Below are 23,417 nucleotides of genomic sequence, written 5' to 3' on the forward strand. Positions count from 1 at the left end.
ATCTAAAAAAAAAAAAAAATCCTATATAAGGTTACTTTTTTTTACAAAAATCTTTAGAAACAACAGATTCTTTTAGAAATGCAAGTGAATAGAGTTTAAAAGCTTAAGAGCTTGCGGAGAGAATATTTTTGTAATTCCTTTGGGGCATTGCAAACATATGTTAAGCTTCTGCAAGGAATATTTACATGAGATCATATACTTATGAGGCATTTTTCAATTTTAGAAAATATTACAAAGCAATAATTGAACACAGCCTTTGCAAAATGCCCCTTTGCCTTCCTGACCATCTCACTGATCGTCTCTGTTATTTTTGGAGAAAAAGAATCAGGCCTCATTAAATGTGATCTTTGGCATTGGGCCTGAAATCTCATAAAGTAGATGTCCTTTTTAGATCATTGGTGTCATTTTCCTCAAGATGACCTCTACTCTCTGGCTACCTGGGGACCCCATCCTGTTATCAAGGCATTTTCTTTCAAAAAGGAGGGGGGGGGAGAGATTCTGTTTGCACACCTGAATAGAGTCCAAAAGACATTGTGGTTTCTCTGTTCTCATCGCCTTCCCCGGGGCTAGTCACGGGGGAAGAGAGGTGGGGGCAAAGGGGTCTCACATGGGAGTGAGAGAGATTTTCGGGCTGGACCATTACGGTTTAGCCCAAGCCAGGCGTCTACCAGCACAGAGCCTCCAGCAGTTGGATCTATTTACCTAATGATTATATAATATTTTTTAATAGCATAGGAATGTGCAGTGATATTCCAAGGAAGATTTTAAAAGGTCTCATTAACTGTACAGCACAGGGAAATAAAAGGGACAGTGGCCCCTGACAACTCGCTACAGACCGACCGTCAGCGTGGGTCCCCAGGCCGCCCGGAGTGCTCACGAGCAGGGCGCAGGTTTTATGGGAAGATCGTGCTAAGACTGACATTTCAGGCTCTGCTCTGCTCCTGCCACCAAAACATACAGTAGACTGATCCACTCAGTTGTGTGATTATTTTTATTTCGTAATGTGGGAACTGCAGATTTATCTTTTAATAGCTTCCCCTTCTACAATGTTACTTTCAAGGGTTCTGGAGATAGATAGATAAATGATAGGTCGACAGAAGATAGATAGACAGATAAATGGCAGATGAAATAATATGCTGGAGTCACTGCCTGAATCTGGAAAGCGTCAAACATTTTTTACAGATTTAATCTTAGTGTGATTACCGGGGGGTTTCCCCCCATTCCATCAACAAGGAGTTTAGTATAATCTGACAGTATGAAAGTGTCTCCGATGCTGAGATCATTAACGTTTAGTTTTAACATGTTTATCTGAACCTGAACGAACCCTTCCCTGAGAGAAAGGAAAAGAAACTGGGGATCTACTTAGGAAGGCACAAGGAGACCTGCTGGTCTCCTCCATACTAATACTGGCCGATCAAAAACCTCAAGGTCCCCATAAGCAAAAGCCCCTTGGGGAAGGGCTCCTTTCTGAATTAGTCATTTTAAAGTTTGTGCCCTTCAGGCAGTTCCTGAGAGGCTGAGATCTGACTGCAACTGTGTTCAAGTCTGGGATGCAAGCAAGACCCTCCTGCTGGAGGTGTTGCCAAAACTCAGACAGAGTTTGCTTGACCTGCTTTCCTTTATAATGAGCATCAAACTACCACAGGAAAAACACACACACACACACAAAAAAAAACACACCCAGCCCTAGGGAGATTTCTATAAAGGTTTTAAAACAGGCTCTCTGGATTTCCTTCTATTTTTCCCCCTTACCCAGACTCTAACCAGATAGCTCTGGAAAATGGGTCGGAAAATTAATAGTGTAAAAACCCAGTTATCTGGAGCCACGATCTTATTTGCAGAAGGTTTCTAGGGTAGGGGGGTCCCAAGGTGGAGGGCAGAGCTTTCCAGGGCTGAATCCCGCTCCCTCCCTCCATGCGCCCACCTGGGCGCACAGCAGAGCGGCTAGTTTGGATGTCCCTTGGAGCCACCCCAGGGCAGGGCAGTCCTCTTGGAAAATTTAAACCAAATTCCGATACAAATCCGAGTCCGCTGCTGGGGGCGCGGGTGCCGGGGGTGCGGGGTCCTGAGCGCGCGCGGTTTGCCATTGTCAACGCGCCCGGGCGCTGGGCGGTGTTTGGGCATCTGCGGAAGGCGCAGCTTTGCGCCCGCCCCCTCTGGCGCAGTGGCGGTGCTGGGGCTGCCGTCTGGCCCTCAGGGACAACCCCCTGACCTCGGGCGGCTGCTGGGACCCACCCCCAAGGTCCTGCCTCCTGTCCTTCCGCACCTGGGAGCCCTCAAAGGAACCCCCAGGGTGAGGAGCACACCTGGCCCCGCTCCTCCCAGTCACTAGGGCCTGGGGCAGTGATGCCTGGGGCGAATGGTCCCAGCAGAGCAAGTATATAGGGAAGCTGGTGAGTGGAGGGGGGGGGGAGGAGGGTTTGGAGGGATAGGTGGAATGGAAACTGGGGGAGGGAGGGCACCTCAGCATCCTCCCTGCCTTCATCTCCTTCATTCTGGGCTGGGCTTCAAGACCCTTCCTTGGCACTAGAAGCTCCAGCCTGCATTAAACATTCTAGGTCATGTGCCCACTCTTCTCCCAGGGCAGCTCCCAGGCCTTTCTTCCCATCCTGGCCTTTGTCTACACTGAACCTGGGGCAGGAATGACTTAATGGGTCCAAGGCCTCAGCTTAAGTGACTGCCTTCTGAGTCTCTCTGCTGGCCCTGGGTGACCAGGCTTGGAAAGAAGAGGTTCCAAAAAGTATAGAGAGAACACTGGGGTGGAACAGGGTTCAGGCAGTAAGGGGCCGAAGCCTGGGAGCTAAGGACATCACTATTGTTTTTAGGAATCTTGGGATCTCAGGGTTGGCCGGGGGATTGTCAGTCACCCTGTGAACAGATCCTTCCTGGTTGGATGCAGGGGCCCTGGGAACCACCTAGAGGTGACCCCTGGCAAATGGGGGTCATAAGCCAAGCTGGGCTTCTCTTAGTAATACTTCCATCCCTGCACAGCAGCATCTCCCTGCTCTCTGCTCCTCTGGGCCTCCTTTGGGATTGCCTATTATGCTGGGATCTCAGGCCAGCTGGCTTTCCTTTGGGATAACCCCCCCCCCCAAAAAAAAGGCCAGAAACCCGTTGGTACAGGCCTCCAGAAGTGGATGAGGCCACATAGAACCAGAGGAAGTTTGTGGTGCCAAAAGGGAATCTGTATCACTGACCCGATTCTTCAGCCCAGGGTCCCCTCCACAAGCATCCTTGCTGGGGAGTCTCCTAGGAGAATGGTTTTCATTCCTTCCTGCCCAGCTCTATATGGTTTCCTGACCTCTCCTATTCCCCAACCGAAAGAACCAACCGCAGGAAAAGCAGCTCTTTGGAATCTTAGCTTGGAAACGCTCAAGGTTGGTGATCAGAATATTTAGAATAGAGAAACTGAACCCAAATCCCCAGTGTGCAGCTCACATCCAGGGCTGGGCTGCGTGGGGGTAAGGGGTGTGGGGGCTGAACACAGAACTATTTCCTCTCCTCCCCCTCCCCTTCCCAAATCTCCACAGACACCCCTCCCTCACCCTCCCTTTATGAATTAAGGCCCCTTTCTAATCCTAACCAAAGGTCCAAGAATCTGTGAAGGGAGGGATGTGATTTTGCAATCCAAAATCCTAATTATAGAAAAAAAAATTGTTATTTAACAGAAAGAACAGAAAAGAAAATGAATTATTTTTGAGCAAGGGGAGAAGTGCTCAGTAGATGATTATGCTTTGGGGTAAGGAACTGTATGTTCCAATGCTAGCCTCTCAGTGGAAAAGTGGAAAATGGGTCTTGTGAGTTTCTTAGAACTATCCAGCTCTGATGCAAGTTCATATAAAGATCTGAATTCGGTGTGCTGTTGATGTGTTCTTTCTTTCTCAGCCTTGTTATATTGGGCAAACTTATGGGAAACACACAGACGAAAGGCTTTCAAATTTAAACAGTAAAAACTGTCAGGAGGCCATCAAACCTATTGCGGTGACCACATAAATATTGGTATAGCGTGTCTAACAGTCCAAAACATCACTACCCAGAAATCGAAGACTGATATATTTATAAATGCCCCAAAGTTAAGACATCGACAATTTCCCCGGATTTGGATTTGATCTCTAAAATTGTTTTCAAAACGGAAACACATGTGAGCCTATTTGAAAGACGTAGGCAGCCGAACCTTGTTTGCACCTGGCCTGTATGAACTGTGGGTCTGACTTTAGCCAGTGAGCAAGTGAAATTCAGGCTGGCAACTGGGGTTATTCCTGGGACTCTTGCCTTTGAGGTCATCTTCTCCATTCTCTCTTGCTTTCCTCATTTCTCACCTCCTACAGATGGTGCAGCGAACAGGAGCCTAGGGTTTTGCTCCGCCTTCGTGCACAGCAATTTGACTTGCTTTGTTTTTTGTTCTGTCCCTCTCTAAAGGGTAAAGATGTTCCCACATTGTTGCAGGACTGTACTTCTTTATGCCTCGACAATCATGAGACAGCCTGGGAGACTGAAATCCTCTCACCCTGTCCCCTACCCCCGCTCGAGAAAAAATGTTAGACAGAGCTGGGTTTGTTCCGGAGCCGGGGCGGAGCAAGGCTTGGAGAGAATTCCTCTTTTCTGGGGCTGTTGGATGTCTAGATTTTGAAGATTTATATCCGAAGTGACAAAAGCAGTGTTATCAGAAGGTGGATTAAGGCCTCTGCTCTGTTTTCAAACAAGTGCAAAAACAAACAAACAAATGCTGCTGTGGATGGCTGGGCCCTGGACCACCTCCCTGATGGCTACGGTATGCCCTGCCTTGGACTTGGGATAGCTTCTAAATTTAGGGTGGGCCAAGAGTGGAAACAAACTTCAGGGTTTCTCTTATTTTTCCTCCAAACCACAAGGCACCGACTCCAAACTACTCATTCAGCATCCTGAGGAATAATCAGAAGTGTTAAAAAAAAAAAAAAAAAAAAAAGATAACTTATCACTGTAGATAAAGCTTCCCTAAAAAAATTAAAAAATTAAAAAATGAAGACTTTCTTCAAAGAAAGGGGTAAAATTATTATTTAAAAATATATATAATGAAAAGAATCGCCTTGCAAGTCAGCAATCTCAAGCTGTGAGTCTGCCTTGCTGTCCCCCCTTGTCGCGTGTTTATACGAGTGAGGCCCCAGAGCCTGGCTCGGTGCTTTACCGACAGGGAAATCAAATGGCTGAAGGTTGTCACTCATGTACTTTAGTGTTCCGACCTATGTCAGTTAGCCTTTAACTACCGACAGGCAAAAAATAGAGATACCTGTGTGGCAAGCCGACTTTTAAATGTATTGATTGGCCTAGAATACCCGAGGAGTGCCTTTTAGAAAGCCCGGCCTGTGTGGAGACGGAAGTAAGCTGGTCTTAACAAAACCAACAGCAACGAAAGCCTCCCCGATACTGTACTTGGGGACCTCTGCGTGCGTCTCAGCAACTCCGGTTATTTAGTTGAGGGAAATGTTAGGAATGCAGCTACTGTGACAGCTGTGCCCCATGTTTGTGAGGGTGGCTACCATGCGCCCTCTGCTCACTGCGCTTAGCAGGAAAGCTGGTGGCTTGGCAAGGGGAGGCCCTGTTTAAGAACGGAAGGATCTAGAATCGATGCTACGAAATAAAAACTACAGGGGGAAAGGGTACAAGGGTGAAAAGATCAGAGCGTTAGAAGCCGGCGTTCAGTTATAAATACAGAGCATTCCCCCCTGCAGCGGCCGGTGTTGAAAGGGGCCCAGGTGGTTATGGCATTGACACAGATAAATAAATAAGATATTGAGACATCGTTTCCTCACCAAGATCAGGAAGTGGAATCTCTGCCTATTTGATGTCACTCTATTAATGTGTCAGATACGTTGTAAAAAGTTATTGCATGGTTTTGAAAAGGGAGACATGCAAGGAGCAGGGAAATTCAAGGGAAGGGATTTCGTGACTGTTTGGCAACAGAAAAGGGAAAGGAGAAAAAAAAAGCACACACGGAGGGTGTGTATTTAACTTAACTTTGTATTTTGCCACACATTGTTTTCATTTACGGCCGTGTCTGATGAAAAAACACATTCGACATCACTGATAAATACAGAACTATCCAGGGCCTACGAGAAAGCCTGGCTCTGCTAAAGCTTCTGCCCATGGCGTCTGCTCGGGGCGGGGAGGGGCTGGGGGGGTGTCAAGTATTTTTTTTTCTCTTCGGTGAAATTATCTGCCAGAGAAACAATGAAGCGTGAAAAAGTCCTATTGAGAGCGTGTACGTCTACATATGCTTTACAACGGCTGGCTGTTACCTTTGGGATACCTCCCTTCTAACACACGTATATGGATCTATCTTTTACATTTCAGTGGGTTTTTAAAACTGCTATTGCAGATTGAAAACAACTGCACCTGTTCCGTTTCGCACATCTCAAAGCCAGAAGCACCAGTGCGCTTTGCTAGGGGCCTGTACAGACGACCCTCAGACAAGGGGCATGGTTAATGAATATGGAGCTTATATATTTAATAGCCTTTTTCTCTAATGCAAACATCTTTGTTTAAAAGAGGAGACTAAGCAGAAGTCAGGGGCAGGTTGCATTCTACCACTGCAGATAATACTACTACTATCAACAATATATATTTAATGCACAGGTCTCACATAAATGTCATTTCATGAAATACACTGGTAAGTACATGTTGCTGGGGCTTCCAAAATGTGGCGTATCCCACTGATGGCTCCAACTTGCGAGTGGGCTCAGTTCTGTAATTGGAATGAAAGGAATTTTAACACTATTTAGACAAAGACTTAAATGAAGTGTAAAGGGAAAGCTACATTTCATTATATGATTTTTTAAACTTAAGAGACTTATTTGTAATAGGGGCGCTTAGGCAGGATTTAGGATTTCTTTGTTAAAAAAGCATGTATTTGTGTTCACCGCTCCACTCCACTTCAAAGTTTTAGGAATGATTATTTCTAAAAATGCCTTTCCCTAGGCGCTAACCCTCTCTTAAAAGCCAGCCACCAAAACCTCATTTTTGTCAGCACCCCTCTACTTTGCCTTCTAACACTTGGGGCCAAAGCCTTCTTATTATATTGAGCTGCCTTGTAGGGTTCTATCAAAATGCTTAATTGTTGCCCAACTGTATTTTCCTCCCAAGTCGCATTCCTCATGAGATAATTGCAATAACTCCATCCCGAATGTCACTCTTATGTTAAGAATGTGTTTGCCTAAAATCTGTCATCTGATGCTGAGCGTTTTTACATCAGTGATATCTTCATTTCTGCTTCTTTGGGGGGAGGCTGCCTATCTCGTAGTCAGGATACTATTAAGACTTTTGTTACGCAAAATTAAATGTGGATTTGGGAGCCCTATCACAACTGGCACAGAAAGGAAGGTCAGAATGTACAGGGTATGTGCTGTCTGTGAAAAAAAAGTGGGGGAAGGAAAACAAGATGATAAACTCATCAGCGCCAAGCACAACCTGTTTTCTTCAAAATAAGGCCTTCGGTCGGAGTTGCAATATTATCTTTAAAAAAAAAAAAAAGGAAAGAAAAAAAGAAACGGAAAATGAAATAAAACAAAAGTCATCGTGTTTGGCTCTGTTTTCAAAACAGTGTTGGCTTTGTCTAACACTCTATTAGTGCTCTAAGGGAAGTTGACCAAGAGTTGCACGAATTTGTGTCATTTTAAAATAGGTCAGTGCTGTTAGTGAAGGTAGCTCAGGACTTTCCAAATGATACCCAGGGTATTTTGGGGGGTAGATGTCAATAAATCAAAGCCCAGCCTTTATTCCACCACAGCATTATTTTTTGGCGTGTATTTCAGGAGCGAAGGTGATCTGAAATCATTACCAGCTCGTCTCAGTGGAGAAGCCCTCCGCTAAATATTTATAGGAAAGTATGATTTAATAACAGAGTTTAAACCCAGATATGTACTTGGAGTTCTGTAAGAGAAGGGCGGATTTTTCTTTTTCTCATTGAAGAAAAATGACCTTCAAAGTTAAAACACAAACAACTTTGATTTGTCCAAAGTGTTGATGTTAAATCTTGTCAGGCCTTGCTAACAAGAAAATCATGGTGTGTAAGGGAAGAAGGGAAAATAACCAGTTTTAAACCCCAAAGCAAGCATTGTTGATCTTTGCCATTAAATGCATAGGCGCCCGAGCCACCCCTGCCATGCCTAATTTTCCTGGCTTTTTTCCCTAGTCTAGATGGGCACGCTGCTGGGTCAGGAGCTCAGGGCAATGCTGAGAAGGCCCTGCCTGCTGTATGGGAATTTTGTTTGTTTTCACCAGAGGGCAATGATAGTGCAACTCATTTGAAAACTGAAAACTTTGGGGTGCGGGCGGGGGTGTAAAATTTGAGAGGTTGTAATTTACATTTACATTAAATATTGCGAATTATTAAAAGGAACTGGCCTCCTCCCACCTCGAAAAACTGCCTATGTTTCACCCTGAATTATTGCCTCCCTACTCCTCCATTAATCCTTCCTCTGGAGAAATGGATGCATTTTACACTTCTAATGCGGTGTTGGGCCCAGTTAAACTGTACACTAAGAAACTGAGTGCAGAATCAAAAAAAAAATGCAGTTTATTATTGTAGATTATTCTTTCTCTTGATATAACCAGAATTGAAAATGAAAGAAAAGCACATAGGAACATCACGCGTGGTTAGTTAGTAACTCAAGATATAAAACAATTTTGCACAGCAAAATATGTAAAAGAAAAGTAACTGACAAGATTTTTTTATATTTATTGTGGTAAGATTTACTTTTCATTTTTTTTTTTTTTTTTAAAGACAGGATGTCAGTCCCTGAAAATAACATTTACTGATTATTGCCTTTAAAACTGTGGATTTTTTTAAGTTACAGAAAATCCAGTTCTGCACCACAATACAACTGTAAAAAAATCTGCATCATTTTAAAACTGTGCAGTAATGCCATTTTTATAACTGCATAAATTTTATTAGCGTTCTAAACAGTTTTGCAATTTTTTTTGTATTATATGCTTGCAGGTTATATCTTAGTGCAATTCAGTCCCAAATACTTTAATTTTGAAAAAAAAAACAAAAACATACATTTTGAATGTAAAATACCCCTACAGATATAAACAGGGGTGCTTCCCCTTTTAATACTTTGGTTTTCAATACAGTCAGTGGTATAGCAAAGACTACACATACCCAACTTATATTTAAGTTGCAAGCACATGCTGTATAAGCTACTTTTTAAACAGTCCCCTTGCAAACTCTACCCCCCTTAACATCACAACAGTAAACAATTTAGTGCATCAATCTTTAAAAAAATCTACAGCTAAACAGACCTAACTCTTTCAAATTTATCTATAACATTCCTTTATCTGTAGCATACATTTTAACTGGGCTAACAGATTATAAAAACTAGAATTAAATTATATACTAGAAACCCATAGCATTCCACATTTTGACAATGACCAAAAGCAAAAGAAAAAAAAAATAAAATAAAATAAAAACAAACCAAACCAAAAATAACGGGGCAGATTTCTTTTTTTAAAAAATAAATTTTAGACTGCTTTCGGCAACAGCACAATTTGAGTCCCCAAAGTGGGGTGTCATTCTTACTAAAAAGAAAACATTAAGAGTTCTTTAATGTTTGCCATGTCAAATGTTTAACCCATTCTGGCATCTTTGACAAGGAATGCCTTCAGTGCATTTACAATGGGAGGCTGAAGTTCTGGGTAACTCAAAGCAGTTTTGGAGCAGATGCAAACTTTCATGGGAAGAAGGCTCTAGGGTTGCACTTTTTCGTTCTGAACTCAAAAAGTCATGAGGCAATAAAACAAAAGTATGAATGCCATGCCATAAGTCTTCGAACGTCCATTTCCAAGCCAAAAGGGAAAAAAAAGAAAAAATAATTATACCATACATGTCCAGCATGCAGGCTTTTTTTTTTTTTATTAATATAATGTCTCTTTTCCATAAAGTCTTTGAAACAGTTATAGTTCATTGTTGCTAAGAGAAAGTAGCAAGCATAATAATGCATGAGATGAGAATGAGTTTTGTTTTGTTTTTTTAATGGCAGACTAACCTCTCAGATTTGGCATCATAAGGCCAAAACTCACAAGTCACACCCAGAAGGTTGATGCAGGCTTGATTGTGGCAGGTTCGTGAGGATATTTTTCCCCCTCTATTTTAGCATAACAGTGCTAAAAAAACCCGATGGAAATCAGCACGCTGCAAGTCTCTAATATTTCACATTTTTTTTCCTTTGCAAGCTCAATCTCACATGAAGAACTCAGAAGGAGAAAAACAAAAAAACTTAGCTTTTTCTTTCTTTTATCTCAGAAGAGATGGGTGGAGAGGGAGTGAGGGTGGAGGTTTGGAAAAAAAAAAAAAAAAAAAAGAGCAACACGGCAAGCTCCAAAAATTAAAAAAAAAAGAAATCCAAACAAAATAAAAACACACAGAAAATGGAACACCAGCTCATGAACTGAAGAAGAAACAGAAAAAAAATATATGTAAATGATGCAGGCTTCAAAGGTGAACATGAAGAACTCTGCTGAGATCTTTGAACATTGTGCAAGTGGGGAGGGGGGGGGCGCGTAAAAAAAAAACAACAAAAACAAAAAAACAAGCTACCAAGTTATGGAGAATTTCAGGTTGGCAATCCATGAGCCAGACATCCACTCCCTCCCCAATTTAAAAACAGCCGCCACCACCAGCAAGTCGGAGCAGGGTGTGCGTGTGGGTCTGTGTGTGTCTGGGGCCACTGGAGGGGGGGCGCAAACTTAGGGGAGGGGGCGAGGTGGTGGCGAGCATGGCTGGGGGTCTAGCAAGCCCACACCCGAGTCGGACCCCCGCGGAGCACTTATCAAGGTGGCTAGCTGGGGTCGCGAGTCAGACTCACATGAAAAACTCGGGAGAGGACGGGTTGTCGCTGCTGGAGCCGTTTTCTCGGAAGCCGCTGCTCACCAACTTCTCGTATTTCTCCTTGTACGCGTCCCTCTCGCGCACCAGCCTGGAGATCTCCTGCTTGAGGTGGTCGACCTGCTGCAGCAGCTGGTTCTTCTCCGACTCCAGGACGTGTCTCTGCTGCACCCTCTTGAAGCGGCAGGACTGGGCATAGCCGCGGTTTTTCAGGGTCCGCCTCTTCTGCTTCAGCCGGATCACCTCCTCTTTGCTGACCCCGCGCAGCTGCCGGTTCAGCTCGCGCACCGACATGGTCACCAGCTGCTCGTCGGAGAACCGGTCGTCGAAGTGCAGGCCGCCGGCGGCGTGGTGCGGGTGCAGGGCGCCCCCCGCCCCCGCCGCGCCCCCGCCGCCGCCGCCGCCGCCGCCACCTCCGCCGCCGCCGCCCCCAGCGCTAGCCGGGCCCCCGCCGCCCGCGCCGCCCGCGCCGCCGGCCGAGGCGGACGCGCTGCCCGCGGCGCCCGGCGCGCCGGCCGTCGGGTGGTGGTGGTGGCCGGCGGCGTGGTGGTGGTGGTGGTGGTGGTAGTGCGGGCCCGCGCCGCTCTGCGCGGCGGCCGCGGCGATCACGGCGGACACCACGGCGGCGGCGGGGCCCATCTCTTCGCCGCTGCCACCCAGGGAGGCGCCGGCGCCGGCCCCGGCCGCCGAGGCCAGCTGCTGCGCCCCGCGCGCGTAGCCATCGAAGCCGCCCTGGAGCTGGTGGCTGTTGCTGATGAGCGCCTCGACCGCGTCCTCGGGGCTGAAGCCCAGCGCCTCGGGGTTCAGCTGCTGCGGGTAGCCGGTCATCCAGTAGTAGTCTTCCAGGTGCGCCTTCTGCTCGCTGCCCGAGCCCGGGCTGGGCGCCGAGAAGCTGGGGGAAGGGGGCACCGAGCTGCACGGCGTGCTCATGGGGGTGGAGGACAGCGAGCCCCCGGCGATGAGACGGCCGCACTGGCTGATGATGCGGTCGGTCTCCACCGGTTCCTTTTTCACTTCAAACTTCATCAGATCGAAGTCATTAACATATTCCATGGCCAGGGGACTGGTGGGCAGGTCGGAGTTGCTCATTGCCAGTTCTGATGCCATTCTCCTGCCGCCGCCGCCGCCGCCGCTCCGCCAGATGGGCTGCAGGAGAGGGGCCAGCGGGCTGTGCTGGGTGGCCAGCGGGTGAGCCAGCTTGCCGGGCTGGGGTGCTTCTAGCTTGCGCGGCGGTGGCTGGCCCGAAACCTCCGAGCGCGCACACACCCCCCCCGCCCTGCCCGCGCCCCCCGCGTCCGCCCTCCCTCCCCCACTGCTCACGCCAATGTGCTCGCTCGCCCCGGCCCCTCCTCGCCTGCTCGCCTCGGTGCGCGCCGAGCCGGCGGCTTCAGGCTCGGAAAGGTCCTCCGCGGGCTGCGGCGGCTGCGGCGGCGGCGAAGCTGGAGGAGCCCGGCCCGGTGTGCGGCGTCCCCCGCTCGCCGCTCCGCTGCGCGCTTTGCATAAGGAGGGCTCGCCTCGCCGGCCGGGCTGCAGGCGGGGCGCGCGCGGCGGCCGCTCGGGGCTGGAGGCGCGGCGGGCGGCTGTCCGGGCGGCGCGGGCCTTGGCACTGGGGAGTTAACACTTCATGCTTCTCGCCTCTTCTTCTGCCTGGCTCTTTTTATTTTTTATATTTTTTTTTCCTTCCCTCTCTCTCTCTCCTCTCTCTCCCTCGCGCGCGCTCTCCGTGCAAAGTGCAAGACGGAGGTGCAGCGGGGCTCGAGGAAAGGGAGGGGGGAGTTTAAGTTCTTTCTTGCCTTTTTTGAAAAAAAAAAAAAAAAAAAAAAGCAAAATAGCGAAGTCCTGGGGAAAGGCGAGGCGGAGAGCAAAAGGGGGGAGGCCGAGCCGACGAGCAGCCCGAGCTCCAGCTCGAAGATGAAAAAAGATTTTAAAGCCTCTGATCCAGCAAGAAGAGTTTAAAGCAATTGCTGAGTTTTATAGCACTTGTGACGTCAGGCCCAGATGGGAAATTGACTGGTACTCCGGGCCAATGGCAGGCTGCGGGAGCTGCCGCGATTAGCATAATAGTATAGAAACAAGGAAACTTTTCGGAGCTGTCAATCAGGGCCCAATCAGCTGACTGTCAGCTGGGACGGGCTGGCTTAACCCTTCCCGCGCCGCCGCCTCCCCGGGAGGGAGCAAAGCCCGGTGCAAAGTTTGGTGCAAGAGAGGAAAGAGTTTTCCACCGGGGCTGCGGGAACCCGGGAGGAGAGGGGGGACGGTTTGCTTGTCTTTGGAGCTCGAGAGGCGCCCGCCGTCCCGAGCCCCGGCTGTCCCGCCGCCCACTTGGCGGGCATCGGCCTGACCGCCCTCCCCTGCCCGCTCTCGGTCCTCAGGATTGTGAATTAGCCTGGCAGCCTGCCCTCCTCGCTCCACCTTCGGCACCCAGGTGTCTGCCCCGGGGACCTTCCTTCCCCCCCAAGCCTGGCTGTGCAGGGAGCTTCAACTTGGCCCGAACTCTTTTGTCCCGCTCGCGGTGCCCGCGCGCGGAGGCGCAGGGATCCCCACGGCGCGCGGGGCGCGACTCTGCCTCGCTCGTGCCGGGGTGGCGCGGGTCCGCGACGGGAGAAAGCCCGTTTTGTCACCCTCTTTGAAAGGAGGTGAAACGAGTTGTTCGGGGGCCCTTGCGCGCGCGGGGACCGGCTGCGAGCGGGCGTCGCGTGCCCTTGGGGGCAGCGAGCGCCTAGGCGAGTCGCCTCGGAGAAAGCTCGGGGTTAGGTCCGCCCGGCTCAGCCCTCTGCCTTCCGACTCGGGCTCCAGTTTGACCTTTGAGATTAATTCCCTCTATTCTGTGTGTGTGTGTGTGTGTGTGTGTGTGTGTGTGTGTGCGCGTGTCCTCTCTGTCACACACGCGCGCACACTCATGCACAGGCTTACTCACCCCCCCATGAAATCTGACCCCTGTTTATCAGGGTCCCGCGCGCCCTTTGCACTTTTCCGTTTCACTAATTATTCCATACTCGATCATGGCGGGGAGAGACGAGGGGGGGGGGGGGAGGGAACAGCACCCCAGCCTTCCCCAGCTCCCCTCGAAGGGTTAAATTTTAAACCGCCGTTTCTCGGACCAGCCCGGAAACCCAGCGTGGGGGTGGGGTGGGATGGGGGAGCCGCTTCTCCCCCTCCCCGCGGCAGATGCTAATAACTGTTCAATTTTCTTGATCGATTCTTTTCCAGCTCGTGCAAGAAGAAAGAAGAAAAAGGAAAGAAAAGAGAAAGAACCAGCAACTTTGTTTCTAAGATTTTAAAGCGATAGGCAAGTCGGAGAAGCCGAGATTTACTCTTTGGGGGAAAGTAAGAGCGCGCGAGCGGACCCAGCGTTTGGACGACCAGCCCGCCGGCTTGGATGTTGGGACTGTGGATTCCTCCAATTAATGAAATGCATTTGGTGTTAATGATTTTTTTTTTATGATTTTTTTTTTACTTTTTGGGAGGGGGAGACGCTAGGAGGGTGCATTAAGGGGAAAAAAAAATCTGAAAAGCCTGCTGCTAAAGGAGCGAGGAGTGTAAACTATTGTTGGACCCAGTTGGTTTTTACCTCAACAGCGCCACCTTTCGGCAAAGGTCAGTTGAAATGGATCCGCGTCCAGTTTTGTTGAGCTTTTGAAAAGAAGCTGGTTTCCCAAAGGTGGGAGGTGGAAAGAGGCACAGAAAGTTATTTTGACCGCAGTGGGAGATCCCGACCTTGTAGGTAAGGGGCTGAAGACAGTGCGGGCAGCTGTGGGAGTCATTTTTCCCCCCCACTGTCCCCCTTGATTGTTCTCGAAGGGGACAGGGGACACAGAAGCCTTTGGGAGTATAATTCTGGCTGAGAGACTTTAGCAAGTGAATCCCATGTAACAGGGCCCCAAGCCCTTTAAAAGTGCCAGGATGGATTTCCAGAGGGCTTTATGGCAATATCAATAGAATTAAAGTTACTTGTAATTCAGTGATAAATGAGATGTCTCTAGTAAGTAAGATTAAGTGCGGCGCTATAAAGTTGTTTATCTGAAAAGTAATTCTCAGAAAACCTGACTTCTGACACTTAGTCATATATTAAGCCTGCTTCTTGAACGTTGCACTTTAGCAGGCTCTCACCCACCCCGCAGCATACTTTACTATTTATAACGAGACCTTAGGTGTCACTCACTGGCTTCAGACACCAGATTAGACTTGTGTTAATTTCTCTGATGCTGGCAGCCTTCAGTTTCAGCGGACCTCGGAGTCCGTAAGGAGAGACTCCCCCCGCCAAAAAAGGTTTGTAGGCACATCATAATCCTAAAAGGCCAGCAGCGCTGTTGGTATTTTCCAGAAAAGCACCTTTTCTTTTCATCATTACTTCAGCGAAGCTGTTTATAAGGGTAGTTTTGGTTTTATGGGAATACTTTGTAGGGATGGAATGAACTATGTCTATTACCAGTTTGGAGAAGAAAGAGTGACGGTTATGTCAATATTTACGCAACCTAACAGAATTCCTTTGCTTTCCACCTCACAAACAGTATGTTACCTAGTAATGAAGTTAAGGGATTGTAGCTTATTTATTTAGAGGAAAATCTTAAACTACATAAACATATAATGTCACTTAGCATTGTTCATAGCAATAGTTTTCTAGGCTTTTTCCTCCCCTTCAATCATTAGCCACAAATGTCTGAAGTTCATAGTTTTTCATGTACAACATGCATTTAAATGTAGTTAGGAAGAATTGATTTTTTTTTTTTGGTTTGTGATAATTTTTTTTTTTTTATCCTTTGGCATCACATTTTTGTTAAAAGCTGTAAGAAATGATCCTTGCCTCTCATGAAAGTGTTTTTGGCCAGGAACACTGGAACTTCTGCATTCATAAACAACATTTATAAACAAAGTTCGCTCATGACGAAGACCATGTGATGTAGATTCATGGCCGTGCACCTAATTGTTGCAATTATATATCATTTCTAGAGATTAAATGCCCATGTTTGGGCAGCTAAATGTATTATTATCTGTACTTTTTTATGGTTTATTTTTGTACACTGCTGTCAAGGCATGGTATTTTTCTTTCTCTTATTGCAGAGTCTTTTACAGTCTCCCATTTTCTCTTGTAAAAAAAAAGAGAGGATCAGAATTATTATTTTTTTTAGATGTATAGCCGTAAACTCTCAGGCTTAGAACTAAATTCTCATTTTTGTCTTTTTTACTTTATTATTTAGTGATTCACAGGGGTGTCTAAACATTTACAGTTCTCCGTTAGTGGCGTTTCTTTCACAACAATTGAGCTCTCTCATTTTAATTAGGACTATTCAGGTTTTTGATTCTGTACAATTACAGCAGGCCACATTCCTTTAGACTTCTTTGCTCACATTGTTTGTTTCGCTTGTCTCCAAGCCCATCTAATCCAAATACAATACGAACCGTGTTTTCGCACTGCTTAATATCCCCTTGCTATATATAATACGCTAGTAATCTCTGTAGAACAATATAGAGTAATTTCGAAACCATGCGTTTGTCATTATTGACCAATTCAAACCAGTAGCATTAAAGTTTCTGAAAGCTGTGAATATTTATAGAAGAGTTTTGGGAGGGAGGAGGGCATGAGTCGAATCATGCAGAAGATTGCGAAACCGTATCATCCAAAACACAACTGTAGTTTCATGTCAGTACATACACAACAACTTCACGCAAAAGGAAGAAAAATCCTGTTGGAGTCCAAATTGCAATGATTACGAGTTAAAAAAAAAAGTATGTATATTTTTTCCTGATGGTGAGGTACAGCTACTCAGATATATCACGTTGGAATCAGACATAGATAAGCTGAAAAGAGCAAACCGGATCAAGTGCAGTGCCTGTTTGTTTCTCCGGGAGCTGATTTACAGCACAGAACTAACCAGAGTCCACTCAGTTTCACTGTGAAGCCAACTACAGTGATTTGAGAAAAGTAAGAATGGTAAGGCATAGGCCGTTCTTAGGTCTAGCGTTAGGATGCATCCTTTTAACAGTCTTTAGTTAGCAGGGTAAGTAAATCACAAATCACTGTTAGCAGATTCATGGAAGAAAATGAATAGAATCAGACAAGATAATCTGATAAGGGCAACATCGCTGAGGAAACAGCCTTGCATAGTATTGGAGAATGTGAAACGGCAGCCTGATTACTAGGAGTCGTTATGAATAGGTGAATTATGTGCTAAATAATCATCAGAGTAATTCAGCATTTATTAATTTCTTTCTCTTTAAGCGATTCACCGTTGTAAGTTAAAGCCGCTCTCCCTTTGAAGACACATCTTTTATAATTTTTATTGGAGGTAATTTATTATTTGCATTACCTGTATTTACTTCATAATTGAACATTTTGCATTCAAATTTATGTAATGCATTATGCTTGAGAATATATTTCTGCCTGATTAGCATAAATAGTCACTTACCTCATGAATTACTAACAAAGTTTAACTTAAAATATAGGTTTTTTTATTAAGTGGAACGCAAACATATGTACAATAAATTCTGATGTTCCCGTGCCGTTAGAGAACAACTCACATCTGATTTCGGCGAAACGAGGCTGCAAGGGGAGGGGAGAGTCATCTTGAGAAGGAGGCAAAATACAGATAAGTAAGCTTGGTGGGTTTCTTTCAAGGGGGTGTTACTCAGATGGGGGTGTCTGCCCAGGGTGGGCTGGGGCCAGTGCTGAAGAAGGGCCTAGGCTCTGCATCCAGTGTTTAGATTGATTACTGCATGGTCTCGACGTGGACTGTGGATCCTGAAAAACAACAACCCTCTAACTTCTCCTCTATACCTTCCGAAAGGACCGTGGTAGCAGGTGAGTCATATGACTTAGTTTGGGGACTGTTCCTTTTATGTTGATTTTGTTTGTTTGCCCTTTGTTTCGGTCTCCCCAGAGTTCCACCGTAGAGCACAATACACATTATTCAATACAGCACTCGTCTGTTTTGCACGAGAGATGTGACAAACCCAGATGTTTTCTCAAGTGAGAATTCCCGGGCAGGTCTCCCAAAATTTGCTCAGTTCCCTTCCCGTTCATCACCTGACAAGGACACCCAATCTGGCCCCGCAGACGGGAGGTGATTAATAGTTTCGTGCCAATCCGAGCACTTGAACGCAAGGACGTCTACTGGCTTTAGGGCAATAGGTGGAAAGACAAAGAGCCGAGGCCTCTGTCCCCACTCCGGCCGTGCCTAACCCACAGATCCCCACGGCCGCCCCTTTCGCCTTGCTCCCTTTTTGAGGGCAAAGCCATCTCCTTCGAGCTCTCTTTTCCTTCCCTGGGAGACTGCTTGTGATCTGCTGCTCCACCGTCAACCATCTCGATCCAATTCACAGCCTACACCCATGAGGGATTTCGGCTCGAAAGCATTCAACCCTTCAAAGGTTTTTATTGTGCTGAAATCAGAACCGATTAAAAAAGAAAGCAGGGGTAAGAAGAGGGGCCTGGTATTGGGGCGGCGTTTATTCTGGCTGCGTGTTTTATGCAGGATAACTCAGAGGACAGGCTGTGGGCGGTGCCAGCTCTGAAAGTTCGGGTCACCCCGGGGATGGGGTGATTGGCGGGGCCTGCTCCAGAGGCATTTAGCAGCCATTCCACCTGGGAAACGGAACCTGGAGTTTCAGCAAACACAGAGCAAACTTAAACACTTGTGTGGATTACCAGGAGGAGTGTGTGGATGCAGAGGATTATTGAATCTGGGTGCTTCTGGATGAGTTTGCCTGGGGCCTGAGGGAAGGGACCCCTTGTGGCCCTGTTTTGTATCTTAGCTCTTGGTTGCATAATGGGTTTTGCTGAGCTTTCTCAGGAGCTGCTCTGTTCGTTGAACACACCAGATATGCCCAGTGACACCCTCCCGATCAGACAGAGGCCGGAGAATTGGGCTACACAACCCTCCTCACAATAAAAACTAAAGTCACATGTATAGACCTTTGCTGATGTTTCTATTTAGTTATTTTATAAAGGTGATAGATGCTGCCTGTTAAACATTTGAACAAGACAGAAATAGGAGGCTGTCAAACAAAAGAACTAATATTTCTCATCTTCACCCCAGTCCTTTAATCCTGCTCACAGTTGTCTCCATCTATAATAATTGGGGTTCACGCGTATACAGTTTACAGGATGAAGTCACTTCATACACACAGTTCTTTTACTTGGGTTCCCTACGACACATCCACCTTAACAACCTCAAAACATGATTTGGGGCTCCTCTCTCCATTTGCAGAATTTATCTAAAAGAGTCTCAGACTGGGGGCAGTTTAAAGCTCTTACCTTAACACTCTCCTTCCAAACAATGATGAGAATATTTTTTACAACATCCTGGCATGTGAGTTGACAGCACGCAGGATCAATTTTACTAGGCCCAGCAGATACCGTGCCTAGGACCCATGATTCTGTTTGGGACCCAGAAAAACATTTACATTTCTTTTAAAATTAGAGGAAAAGAAATGAATATATTGTAGCATCGGTTATATCTGTCATTATACCAACATAGTCATATAGTATAATTAAACGTTTATGGAAGAATGAGTCCACAGAAACCAAAGTGCTTAGCAGCTGCAAAAGTCCAAGCGTGGTCCCAGCAGCATGTGCTTGATTGCTTCCAGTGACAGGGTGCTCACTACCTCTCAATTTTACCTTACACCCTGTCCATCTATCTCCCCACAGTTCTTGAGGTTGTCAGCAAAGCTTTGTGTTTTTCTGTTTAGTATGAAATCGTATCCCCTTCTGTACATGAGTCCTGATTTCATACTCTCATAGGCCATGTACAATGAGTCCTTATATCCCTCATGTTCCCTGGAGAGTAGAAGACAACCAATGTGATGATACTTCCTCTCTGCCTTTCCTATCCCATTCTAAACATGGTCAGTGCCTTTAGCATTCCTACTTATGCCTGATTTTTTAAAAATATATATCTTTATTGATTTCAGAGAGAGGAAGGGAGAGGGAAAGAGAGAGATAGAAACATCAGTGAGGCCTCCTACACGTCCCCTACTGGGGATCAAGCCCACAACTTGGGCATGTGCCCTGACCGGGAATTGAACTGCGATCTTCCAGATCACAGGTCGATGCTCAACCACTGAGCCACGCTGGCTGGGCATGCCTGGATTTTAAGGGCCTCTACCTCCAGGTGGCTGACTCCCAGATCGTCCCACCTGGCTGTTGTCCACCTTGGAGTGTTCAGATCCTAGAACTGAACCCAGATCCCCAGGTGTGAGCCTCTCATCACAGAGCAACCACCACCTTCTGCCTCCTGGAGCCGCAGTCTGTCTGCTGCTCCTGCAGACCATAATTGCACCAGCCTCTCTGCAGACATATAACACTGGTGACTCATCATGTGCAGCCCCAGGCCTTTTCTTCTCGAATTTCCCCCATCCTCTATTTATGTGCTTATGTTTTTGAACCCAAGTGCAGAAACGCACAACCACGCCCAGTAGGCTTCATCTCATTAGACTCAGCCTGTTCCCTGCTTGTCTGGATTTCTGTGGATCTAGAATATGCCATTGATTTAGGTTTAATTTGCCTCCCAGCTTTGTGCCAGCTGCAAATGAAACTGATACACTCTTTTTATGACTTAGCTCCTTTAAAGCAGGTCCCTCGCCTGTAAAAGGGGATATTGTCAGGATTAGAGATTGTGCCTGTGGTGGGAGGCCATGGAGGAGCTCCATAAACCGTTGGTGTTTTTCTGAATTTCCTACCATCTCCCCGAGTTGTTGATAACAGCATCGGAAGGGACAAGGCCCCATGGCACCCCAGGAGAGACTGTCCCTCCCAACCCCAATCATGACACAAAATGACCCACCAGATTATTCAAGTCTCCTGGTGGACATTTTTAATTAAACGGGCTTATACCATCTCTAATCACCAGGGAAATGCATCAAAACCACAATGCGCTATCACTTCACACCTGTCATCATGGCTGTCATCAAACGGACAAAAGATAAGCGTCGGTGAGGATGTGGCAAAAAGGGGACCCTTGTACAGTGTTGGTGAGAATATCATTTGGTACAGCCATTATGGAAAACAGTAGGAAGGTTTCTCAAAAACTAAAAATAGAACTACCATAGGATCCAGAAATCCCACTTCTGGGTATACACCCAAAGGAAATGAAACCAGGATCTCGGAGAGATATCTGCAGTCCCATAGTCATTGCATCACTACTCACAATGACCAGAAGCTAAGTGTCTGCCCACGGGGGACTGGATAAAGAAGACGCCGTGTGACATACACTGTGGAATATTATTCAACCTTAAAAAATAAGGAAATCCGGGCATTCACGACAATACGGGTGAACCTGGAGGACATCATGCTTAGTGAAATAAGCCAGACACAGAAAGACAAATACAGTATGATCTCACTTATATGTGGAATCTAAAAAAGTCACACTCATAGATGCAGAGAGGAGAATGGTGGTTACCAGGGACTAGGGGATGGGGAGCTGGGGAGATATTGGTCAAAGGGTACAAACTTTCAGTTATGCATGTTGAGTAAGTCCTGGAGGTCTATGGTATAGCATAGTGACTATAGGTACAGTTATTACTGTATTATTACAATTACAGTGACTATAACCTATAGTTAATGCTGTATTGTATACTTGAAATTTGCTAAGGGGGTAGATCTTAGGTGCACACACACACACACACACACACACACAATAGTGACTGTGTAAGGTAATGGATATTTTAAATAGTTTGTGGTAGTCATTTCACAAGGTATACATATACCAAAACATTGAATTGTACCCCTTAAATATATATAATTTCTATTTGTCAATTATACCCCAATAAAGCTGTAAAAAAACTGAATTGGCCTATTTGGTAATTGGGGTAATTTGAAACTAAATAACCCCATCTGGATGTCCCACACACATCCTTCTAATCAATTCTAAAATAACTTTCCTTTCTTACGGTGTAGGCAAAGTTCTCTGTCAGAGAGGGAAGGTTACTTAATGGTTTGATGTGTCACCCGCTCTGATTTTTGTAAACCTTTGACTTGTCAAAATTGTCCAGAGTTGGGACCTCAGAGACTAATAAAAAATAGATGTAACCTAGAGAACCTAAGCAGGAGAGCTCTGTTTATGTATAAAAGTGTTTCTGAGATCTGCTCTTTCTTCCTTGTTGTCTTTTTTTCTTGTTTAGATTGCCAACTGCCCTGCCATTTCCTGATGCCACTTTTGAAGCCAGGAGGCTCTGAGCCGTTTTCTTGAATAGAAAGCGTTCAGCATTTCCAGAGCCCACCTTTGAGCTGCAACTGGTTCCCTCTGGACTCTCCTAAAAGGACCTAAATGTGCAGGCTTTTGCAGAATCTGCCCTTCATGGCTCCCATCTCGCCCCCTATCAGAGAAGCCTGGGGATGCGAGCAGAGAGGAGCCTGTGAGTTATTTATGACCTGCCAGCTGTGGCCTGGGTCCTGCCTGAGGCTTGGTGCTGACTGGTTCCACAGGCCCAGCCCGGGACATCAGGGCTCTCAGGCATGAAGGGACTCTCGGGGCAAACCTCACTGACTGGACTCCGGGTCTGTGAAGAGCTGCTGGTCAGGGACAAGTGATGTGGGCACTGGCAGATCAGGGTGGGGAAGGCAGGCCCACTGGAAGGCAGCCTGTTAATTCAACCTCTGACCCTCCTCCAGTTCATTTTTTCAAGCTGCAAAGGGGCTGAACTGCTTGTAGAGGTTAAAAAATTTCTGGTTTGCATGGAGGGAATGTTCTCAGCCCTTTGAGGTTGAACATAGGTAGGTAAACATGGACCAGACACCCAGACACACAGACAAAGCTGATAACGCCGCGTTGTGGTAGAGCACTGCTGGGTCAGAACAGTAAGTCAGAATATCTTTGGGGTCAGAATTGCAGGGCCAAATCCTCCAGCATCCCAGGCCAGAGGATGCTGTGGTTTTAGGCTAATAACGTTTAGAGCCTCTGGTGGCAGAGCAGTGAGACAGTAAAGCGTGGATTTCTGAGGGTCAGCAAGGAGACCTACTCAGGACATGCTGTACCTTGGCGTCAGGCCAACAAGGGTGCGAATCCTGCTCCATCCCGGGTGTGAGACCTGGGCAAGTCAGTTGACCAACGTGGGCCTCAGTTTCCTCCTCAGTTAAAGGTGAAGAGGTTTGTGGGTTTTTTTGGTGATCACGACAAGCACATACATCAAGCGCTTGGCACATGTCACCCTGGTAAGTGCTCAAATGAATGATATCTATTAGCATGTGCCAAGTCTGAGTCGATTTTGTTCATACACAGTTTCCATCAGTGGGGCCTCGTGTGTACTAGGGATTCAGGAGATGATTTCTTTTCTTCTGTGGTTTATGCTCCCAACTTACAGTTGTAGTTACCCTGAACTTTGGGTGCATTTTCCTCTCTCCTGAGTTTCGCATGATTTCGCTCCCCTGGAACTCCACCCGCCCCCTTCTTCCCTGCCCTCTGTCCCACCCTTTGGCTAATTTTGACACCCCTTCCGGTATTGTATGCCTTCTTCAAAGCCCAACCTGAGCCTTGTGCCCACTCGCCCCAAAGCAGGCTGAGCGTTCAGTCTCTGTACTCACTGCCATGTGGTCTTCGAGGTACCCTATCAGCTCCCC

At 46.7% G+C, this 23,417-nt stretch overlaps 1 protein-coding gene and 1 long non-coding RNA gene across 9 annotated transcripts in view; one reads left to right on the forward strand and one right to left on the reverse strand.

Annotated features, from left to right (window-relative positions):
- MAF (MAF bZIP transcription factor) overlaps nucleotides 1–12,475 on the reverse strand; it is a 309,074-nt gene extending 296,599 nt beyond the window's left edge. For 3 of the 5 annotated variants that reach the window (XM_081118787.1, XM_081118788.1, XM_081118789.1), the window contains exon 1: nucleotides 10,842–12,047. In XM_081118787.1, coding sequence (XP_080974913.1) covers nucleotides 10,842–11,968 — 1,127 coding nt within the window. In that variant the 5' untranslated portion in view covers nucleotides 11,969–12,047. Of the gene's footprint in view, nucleotides 1–6,579; nucleotides 6,722–8,754; nucleotides 10,425–10,841 lie in introns of those variants that run through there. The other 2 variants (XM_081118790.1, XM_081118791.1) reach the window with 2 other exon arrangements.
- Nucleotides 12,476–13,063: 588 nt separating this feature from the next.
- On the forward strand, nucleotides 13,064–22,454 carry LOC308547862. Of its 4 annotated transcripts, none has more exons than XR_013997558.1 (5): nucleotides 13,064–13,286; nucleotides 14,072–14,458; nucleotides 17,082–17,148; nucleotides 17,369–17,452; nucleotides 21,983–22,454. It is a non-coding gene; the product is annotated as an uncharacterized lncRNA (long non-coding RNA). The 4 variants fall into 4 exon arrangements; XR_013997560.1 differs by lacking the exon at nucleotides 21,983–22,454 and adding an exon at nucleotides 17,740–18,763; XR_013997559.1 differs by lacking the exon at nucleotides 21,983–22,454 and having other exon boundaries at nucleotides 17,369–18,763.
- Nucleotides 22,455–23,417: the final 963 nt, after the last annotated feature.

This window comes from Miniopterus schreibersii (genome assembly GCF_964146895.1).
Source record: "Miniopterus schreibersii genome assembly, chromosome: 18".
Classification (NCBI taxonomy): domain Eukaryota; kingdom Metazoa; phylum Chordata; class Mammalia; order Chiroptera; family Miniopteridae; genus Miniopterus; species Miniopterus schreibersii.